General features: G+C 62.5%; 1 protein-coding gene across 1 annotated transcript in view; it reads right to left on the bottom strand.

Annotated features, from left to right (window-relative positions):
- Nucleotides 1-300: 300 nt before the first annotated feature.
- TMEM72 (transmembrane protein 72) overlaps nt 301-8,712 on the bottom strand; it is a 24,724-nt gene continuing 16,312 nt past the window's right edge. The window contains exons 2-5 of the mRNA XM_012653909.1: nt 6,770-6,836; nt 4,133-4,204; nt 2,288-2,427; nt 301-847 (exon numbers count right to left, since the gene is read on the bottom strand). Coding sequence (XP_012509363.1) covers nt 369-847; nt 2,288-2,427; nt 4,133-4,204; nt 6,770-6,836 — 758 coding nt within the window. The 3' untranslated portion in view covers nt 301-368. The remainder of the gene's footprint in view (nt 848-2,287; nt 2,428-4,132; nt 4,205-6,769; nt 6,837-8,712) is intronic.

The raw sequence follows: 8,712 nt of genomic DNA, 5'->3' as shown, positions 1-8,712 counted from the left end.
GCCTCGCTGAGTGCCGGGCCCTGGGTCAGGAGTGAGGCTCTTCTCCCTTCTGGGGCTGAAGCGGCGGCACCTGCAGCCTGTGTGAAGTGGGAGTGATGGTCTTTTGGGGAAGGTACAAGGATTTCCCCGCCCGTGGCCAGGAGCGGGCAGCCTGAGCTGGTGGCGCTGTCTGTGCCTCCCTCTGCCAACTGCTGGCCTGTCACAGCTCCTGATGGCCCAGCCGCCTCGGGATGTCTGGTCACCCCATCAGGACCCGACCTGCAGAGACCCTGAGCTCCCCGGAGGGCCCGAGGACATCAGGAATCTCCAGGCAGGATCACCGGTCTCTGCAGACCCCTCAGCAAGCGTCCCCCGCCGGAGCCCGCAGCTCAGAACAGGCCGGTGGCCGTGAGAGAAGACAGGAGGAGCGGGGCCCGGGCGGGAGGGATGATGGGGGTGGTGTCGGAGGCGGCCTCCTCTGCCTCGCCGTCCCCCTCGTCCGGGCCTTCGGAGAGGGACGGGACGATTCGGACCACGTTGTCTTCAAAGTGCACCTGCTTCTTCTTGGCCAGGGGGTCGGCCGGCTGCAGACTCAGCTCCATCAGGGCGTCCGGGGGCGGGCGGGCGGCAGGCTTCTTGGCCCCCTTCAGGATGCTCTTCATGTGGATGAAGAGGGAGCTGGGCCCCTCCTTGAGGGCCCCGTGGAAGGTGTAGGTTTGCTCGGTGTCGCCGGAGCCGGTGGTACTCACGGCGCTGCCGGAGGGGTCGGTGTACTGCTCCGGGGGGGCTGGCGCCTCGGGCCCAGCTTTGCTCCTCCTCCGCTTGCTCAGCAGGAAGTAGGCCAGGCCGGTGGCGACGAGCATGGAGCCTGCAAGGGAGCCGGGGTCAGGATGCCGGACGTGCTGCGGAGGACGCGAGGGGCCGTCTGGCCCGTTGTGCCCCCGTGTCCCGGCGCTGTGCGGTCGTGCTCCCTGGCCCCGTGGCTCTGGCCCTCACACCTTGCGTGTCCTTACACCCCATGGCAAACTGGGGGGCCAGGCCTGACCCTGGTGGAGGGATGTGAGTAGGGCCAGTGCCGTGCAGCCAGGGAGCCCCCCGTTCGGAAATCAAGGGAAGGCTCCATCTGGGCCTCAAGACCTTCTTCTGACCCCTCAGCCCTCAGCCTTCTTGTTGACCGTCCACCTGGACTCCTGTCACCAGGCTCAGCCTCCGTCTCGGGACAGCGCTTTGGGCTAGACCCATGCTGCCCTCAGCAGTCGGGACGCTACTGGATACCGGGCTCTGACTGCTGACCTGGCTCCCTTTCACTCCCAGAAACGGGGCGGGGGGCTCCCTTCTCATTTCAGCCTCCCCAGCTCTCGGCCAGTAAACTCAGAGGAAAACGCGTGTCTCTTTGGGAGGGGAGGGTGTTGTGTGGGGCTCCCTCCTGGCCCCCCACGGCCACAGAGGACGCTGCGGTCTCCAGCCTGAGACCCGAGCTCTGCTGGGAGCACAGCCCCGTCCAGAGCAGGTGGAGAAGGTGGCTGTGAGCGCCTGCCGGGGCCAGAGCCTCCCGGGTGTGTGGCTGTCTGAGCAGCGGGGGCCTCGCCGTGCTCTGGCGGGTCAGTGCCGAGTCCTCCTCGGGAGTCAGGACAGGGACGCTGGGAGACCGCAGGAAGGATGCAGCTCCCTGGAGGGTTGGCTCCCAGCGTTTCAGACGGGTTCATGATGAGAGGCACAGTTTTTAGAGACAGGAAGGAGGGAACCCGAAGATACTAGCAGAAAAGGTCATGGACAAAACCAAAGAGGTCGGAGCAGTGAATCCCGGGTTCTGCAACCAGAAACCGGGCCGGGCAGCAGGGGACGCCGGGCGGGCTAGAAGCCGGAGACGAGGCCGTGAAGTCTTTTGGGTCCCACCATAGGTGCCCTTCAAGCCTGGCTCAGGAGTTTGGACCTGCATGGGCAGGCACTGGGAAGAGACAGGAGGCTTTGGACAGGGAAGGGACCATCCTGTACCTTCGGACAGCCCGGATCACACGCGGTCAGGGGAGGAAAGGCCGGGTCCCCTTTGCGGGCACAGGCTCTGGACGGCTGTGCGAAGGAAGGATGCACCTCTCCCGACCCTCCTGCGGTCGGTCAGCATGGAGGATGTCGGACAGTTCCTCGCGCTCACACTCCCGGTCAGAGAGGGCCGTGGGGCTGGTGGGGGCTGGGGGCTAGCATCGGAGCAGCAGGACTATGAGGGGCTCAGACCCTCCTGCTCAGAGCCCAGCTGTGGCGGGGGCCGCATGCCTGACTACCCTGCCCCTGCCCTGCCCCATGGTCCTACCTGGGATGGTCACGTGCCAGACCAGGACAGGGTGGAGGAAGCAGGCCACCGACAGCAGCATGTAGGCCAGGAACTTCTGGAAGCAGCCCAGCCAGTGGGCCTTCTCCCTTGCTCTGTCGGCCAGGGACCCTGGCTGACACCTGCCGGGTGGGAGTCCAGGGTGAGCAGGACACAGCCCAGAAGAACACCAGAGACGTGGGAGGCTGGGGACGCGGGGGGCTGGGCCCTGCTCCCTGCTGTGGCGTGCTCTCTGCAGTGGCCGTGGCCGAGCACCCTGCGGGGGCTGGAGTCCTGAAGGACTCCACGGTCAGGGGCCTTGTCTGAGTCCCTCCAGAGGGGCCAGAGTTTTTCTGAAAGACAGTGCAGCCCTGTCTTTCTGGTCAGCAGGGGAGGAAGGTAAATGCTCTCAGGAGGCTACGAGAGCCAGTGAGAAGGAGAGCGGGAGGCTGGGGCTCACCGGGAAGTCCACAGTGAGCAGGGAAGGTGTGCGGTATGGGAGCCGCCCAGCTGGGACAGTCGCGCAGGTAGCGCACTGCAGAAGGGGCCTGGCCAGGGGGGTGAGCAGGCTGGAATCCAGCTGCGCCCTGCTCACGGAGCCTTGCCTAGGCATGGGACAGCACCGCCCTAACTCACGTGGGGACCGCACCTGGCCCTGGCAGAGGCCTCGTGTTGAGCAGGTTTCTTCAGGGGCGCTGCCTCCAGGGTTCAAAGAGGAGAGTGCCTGCCTTTAGATCCATCGTCTTCACCCTCTGACTTGGCCTGGAGCAGAGGCCTTGGGCCCACTAGCTTTAGGGGAGCAGCGGCCGGAGCACCGCCCTCCCACACGCAGGGGCCTGGGCTGCCGTGGCTCACTTGCACCCCCTGGCGGTCGTGTGTGTGTGTGTGTGTGTGTGTGTGTGTGTGTGTGTGTGTGTGTGTGTTGGAGTCCTGAGGAGGTAAAATTCCCCTTTACAGGATTCCTTCCTCCCCTGCCCCAGCCCCCCACCCCATGGAAGTTTCAAGGACCCTTTGGCAGTGACATTCAGCAGAGAAGGGAAAGGCTACTGTCTTGGGGCTGGTGAGCCTGGGAGGCGGCCAGTGGCCTTGCTTTCCAGAACAGCCGGATTTGAGGCCTGGCTGTCTCCGGGGTCCCACCTGGGGACCTGGCCATCTAGGCTCTGAGTTATGAGAGCTCGGGGCCCGCTGCTCCCCTAAAGCTAGCCTGCGCAGGGCCTCTGCTCCAGGCCAAGTCAGAGGGTGAAGACGATGGATCTGAAGGCAGGCACTCTCCTCTTTTGAAAGTGGTGGTCTGTGGCCCCAGCCCTTGGTCCCACGCACGACGGCATCCACAGACCGAGCGTCGGCTGGGCAGCAGAGGGGCCTCTGTGGCCACGTGGCCTCAGGGGGTCCTGCCAAGTCTGCCCTCCTGCCCCCGCAAATGGGGATGGGGGCTTGCAGCCCCTGACTTGCCCCTGGGTCCTAGCAAGAGGCAGAGCCAGTTCCCAAACCCTGCTGTGCTCACTCCAAGCCGGGCCTTGCGCAGGGTCCTCACCCCATGGTGGGTGGCGTGGACACCGGGGCCCAGGGGACGGCTGTTCCTGGGGAGAGGGGAGCTGGACTTTGCTGGGGGGTTCTGGGCAGGAGCAGGCCGTGAGTGAAGGCTCAGCTGGTTGCCTCGGTTGGGAGCAGGACAAAGGAGGTGACTGAGCCTCACGGGCCTGAGCCCGGCTCTAGGCCGGGGCTCACTGTTCCATGGAGGGGGGCCTGCCCACGGTAGCTTCAGGAGCAGGACGCCCCCCGTCATGGCCTCTCGGGCAGAGCGTCTGGGGTGGCGGCGGTGGAGGGGCCTCTCTGGAGGCTACTTACTGGAAGCAGATGGCCAGCAGCTGAGCCACAAAGTAGGCCCCTTCGCACACGGAGACGGCGGCTCCTGTAAAGCTGCAGGTGGAGGCAGGTGAGCGAGGCTGGCACTTCCGACGCCCCATTCGCTCTCCCCAGGGCTGTCTTCTCGCAGCACCTTGGCCTCCTGAGCGTCTACGGCCAGCAGTCTGACCTGGGCTGTTTTGACCTAATCGTGTCACCCAGACCACATTCACCAGGGGCTGTCTGGATGCGGGGGCCTGACCTGGGCCGGGCCACACGCTGGAGGGGGTGAGGGCCAGGGCTCGGAGACAGGCGAGGAGGAAGCCGTGGGCAGCAGCAGGGATGGGCCTCACCCGGCACCCTGTGCGGACACCAGCTGGTGCGTCCTTCTACCTGCTGGCCACGGGACTCACACCCACCGCCTGGGGTTCCAGCATTAAATAGGGACCTGTTCCTTGCTCTTCCTTCTCCCGCTTTTCCCATCGTCCAGTCGCCAGGACCGCTGATCGTACCCCTTCAGTGCCTTTGGAACCACACCCATCCTCTCTGGCCTCACCGGCATTGCCCGGGTTCAGGCCCTGCCCCCGGATGGGGCACCAGCTCCCCTGGGTCTCGCTGACCCCGCCCTGTCTCCCGCTCGTCCACTCTGGCATGCCTGGCCGCCCTCGCTCGTCCACTCTGGCATGCCTGGCCGCCCTCGCACGCCCGAATCCGACCCTGTTCCTCCCGACCCAGAGGGCCTCGAAGCCTCCTCCTGCTCCCAGTGGGGTCTGGAAACCGTCCAATCAGAATCTGCTGGGGAATACGTGACGCAGATTTCTGGGCCACCCCTAGACTTCGTACATCAGAGTCTTTGGGAATGGGGCTTCCATATGTGTTTTTGGAGGCTCTCGCTGGCTTATGACATTTCTCAGCACGCCTTTTAAATCCCTTCATGGACTTCCATATTTCCCCGACCACACGGGAAGTTATCAGGTGCCGCAGCGTCTCTGCACAGGGTCCTGGGGCACAAAGCAGACCCCTGCTCATTTCGGAAGGCCTCCCCTTTCCCTCACAGTCTGCCTGGTGACCTCTTGCTTCCTGCGCTGCACCGCATGGCCGGAGCCGCCGGGCTGTGCTCTCCCTCTGTGTAGCCGGGCCCAGCCTGGGCTCAGTGCTCCATAAATGTGCTTGGCCATGAGCGCACGGGGGTACATGCTGAGGTCCAGGGCAAGGTGGCTCCGTGCCAGGGTTGCCTCGGAGCCACAGGTGTTGCCGTTTACCGGCCAGCTGTGCGGACACGGGCACGAGGCTTGGCCATGCCATGCCTTAGTTGCCTCGTCTGTAAACTGAGGTTGTCCTAGTGCTTCAGCAATAAAATGGTTACAAGAATTGAGTTGATATTTGTAAAGCCCGTGGGACCACGCTTGGTACATAGTGATTATATAAATGCTAGTTGTCATCTCTCTCCCCTCTGTGACCATTTAGTACTTAATCTCAGCTTTCTCTTTCTCTCTCTGTGGGAGAGCGAGAAGTCCAGGCGTAAATGGGTGAGAGGTAAGGCGGGGGCCAGAAATGGCACAGTGTGGACTGGAGGGGGGAGCCGGAGCCGTTGGAAGTTGTTGGAGTGTCCAGACGGCAGGGTGGAAATGGCTCAGAGGGGGCCGTGGCTGGGAGCCACTAAGCACAGCAAAGAACCTGCCCAGGCAGGCAGGGGAGGGAAGGTGGAAGACAGGCAAGCAGAGGAGGGTGTGGGTGGAGCCTGCAGAGGGAGGCAGAGCAGGCAGACCTGGACCAATCATTGCCATCGTCACCCACCACTTCTGGGCTCAGTAACCCTTTCGGCACCTGGGGGGCTGGAACGCTTAGCTTCCTGCATAATCAGGAAGAAACCACTGGCAGCCCCTCAGGATGGGGCTGCAGAGACGCTGGGTCTTTCCTCACCCCCTGGGACACCAGTGATCTCCGTCCCTCCAGGGGTGTTTGCAGAGGCCGCTGGGGGTGGAGAAGAGAGGACCTTGCCTGGGGAATGGCAGGGGCCTGGCTGCAAGTCTGAGCTCTGCTGCTCTGAGCTCCGTGATGTGATGTGGGCTGCCTGCTCCCTCCCTCTGGATTTTCTCCCTGCAAAACCAGGCCAGTGTGCACTTCTCCTGTGGTGATGTGCGTCAAATGGCATAATGTAAATATGACATTTAACTGTGCTTGGCATGTAGAGAAGCTTAAATATGTATTCCCTTGACCTGATTTTCCTCTGTCTAAAACAAGAGCTCAGTTAATATTTGCTGAATAAAGAAACTACTGAGATGCATGGATGTATGGGTGGGTGGGTGAGTGAGTGAGTAGTTGAGTTAATGGATGAATGAATGGATGGATGGGTGGATGGGTGGGTGGGTGAGTGGGTTGGTAAATGGATGGGTGGGTGGATGGATAAGTGGACGGGTGGATGAATGGGTCGGTCGGTGGATTTAAGGACAAATGGTGGGTTTAGGGGATGGTCTGCCCCAATCAGGAGCTATCCTAGAAGCCCCCTTGACTTTTTCCACCTCCGGGACAGGATGGAATAGCCGTGGGGAGGGGGCTGCTCTGGGCTAGACTAGTAGACAGACGGAGGGGGAGCTGGAGCAGAACTCGCGGCAGGGAGTGGCCCGTGCACATACTCACAGCAGATAGAAAGCCAGGCTTCGGAACTGCCCCCGGAGGAAGGTCTCGGTGCCCACGCCGATCAACACTGAGGGCAAGAGGAGAGGGGACAGTGGGCCGGGAGCTCCGCCCCACAGCACTGCCCTGCTGAGGGCTCCTCGGCTGTGGAATGAGCCTCCTCCTTGCGGACTCAGAGCCAGGGTGGATTCTTCTCCTCGTGGCCAAGCAGCTGTGGCTGGGGAGGTGCGAGAGAGCAGGGAGCCTCCTGGATTGGTCCCTGGAAACCCCAAGAAGAGCCCCAGGGGTCATCTGATCCTCCCTCCCAGAGCACAGGTGCCTGTCCTCCTCTGCCACATTGGTCGTGCAGCCACGCCCAGGGTCCCCAGCCCCTTGGTTCCACGGCTGTGCTCCTCCCCGCGCTGTGGCCTGTGCCAGTGTGTGCCCTGTGTCTGGCTGCAGTGCTTGGCCATGGGGACCTGCCCCAGCCTGTTTCCTCGCCCAGGTCACCAGACGTGCCGTTGGCGTGGTCTCCCCCTCACTTGCCGCCGGGGCGGCTGCGGCTCCCACTCTAGGCTCGCTGCTGCGGACCCAGAGCTGGTTGAGCCCTGGGGTCTCACTCCCGCAGGAGATGCTGCTCAGCCTGGGCGACTCCTGCCCTTTCTCGGCGGTTGCTATGGACCTTCCACTTGCCCAGGGTGAAATTAGCCTCAGAATCGCCTTTCCAGACCTGCTGGCTCCGCGTGCTCTCCTCCTAGGGATTCGCTTGTCGGCACAGCTCTGACCCTACCTGGTCACCGATAAAAACGTTCCGTGGACAGCGCCTCAGCCCACTGATAGCCTCTTTCTGTCCCTGACTGATGACACCCCCGGGCACCCCGCATTTCTCTCTCTGGGCTCTGGTGACACACCTGCTGTGTGCTGGACTGTGGCTTCACCCCGACCCCTCCCAGACAGTCCAAGACGGTGGGCAGGGCTGTCACCTCGGCTGCCTGTGTGTGGTCGCAGCTTTGTTGCTGCTGCTGGGGGGTGGAGTGGGGGCTGCTTCCCTGGGCCCTGGCACTTCCGTCTCGGGTGCTCCAAGCTAAGGGGAACCCTTTGTCCCCTGCTGACACGCTGCCTCGATGAAGCCACCCCACCCCGTCCCTTGATGCCAGGGGATTGTGGAAATACTTGGGCAGACGGGAGCAGAGTGCTCCGATCTAGGCATTGGAGGGAGGCGCTTGTTTTCTGAGTGGTGGGTGGGGGTTGTGGTGCTCCCTGTGCGTCAGGGACCACGCCGCCCACCTGCTCCAGGTCCAGCCGCCGTGGCTTGTGTTCGTGAGGGCTGGCTCCCACCTTGCAGAGACTTCAGCGCTCACGTGCGAGGCTCACACGCGTGGCCCTCTCCTCAGCGAGTCCTATCCTCCCATTTTACGGAGGGGGAAAGTGAGGCTCAGTGACCTTGTGTAGCTCACTCACAACCTTGTGTAGGACACGAGCTAGAAAGTGAGGACCCAGAGACTGGGCTGGAGACTTCTGGCTCCAGAGGGTACAGTTTCCTGCTGTCCACTGTCTGCCAATGCAGGTGTGTGAATGTGCGTGTGTGAGTGTGTGTGTGTTAGTGTGGGGTGTGTGTGTGTGAGTGTGGGTGTGAGTGTGTGTGAGTGTGGGTGTGAGTGTGTGTGAATGTGTGTGTGTGTGAGTGTGTGTGTGTGTGTGAGTGCGAGTGTGGGTGTATGAGTGTGTGTGAGTGTGGGTGTGAGTGTGAGTGTATGAGTGTGTGTGTGAGTGTGGGTGTGGGTGTGAGTGTGTGTGAGTGTGGGTGTGTGAGTGTATGAGTGAATGTGAGTGTATGAGTGTGTGTGAGTGTGGGTGTGTGTGTGAGTGTGTGAGTGTGTGTGTGAGTGTGGATGTGTGTGTGAGTGCGAGTGTGGGTGTATGAGTGTGTGTGAGTGTGAGTGTGTGTGAGTGTGGGTGTGTGTGAG

Source organism: Propithecus coquereli, unplaced genomic scaffold, assembly GCF_000956105.1.
Source record: "Propithecus coquereli isolate 6110/MARCELLA unplaced genomic scaffold, Pcoq_1.0 Scaffold434, whole genome shotgun sequence".
Classification (NCBI taxonomy): domain Eukaryota; kingdom Metazoa; phylum Chordata; class Mammalia; order Primates; family Indriidae; genus Propithecus; species Propithecus coquereli.
The sequence above is the reverse complement of the archived record's forward strand: the minus strand, read 5'-3'. Positions and strand labels throughout refer to the sequence as shown.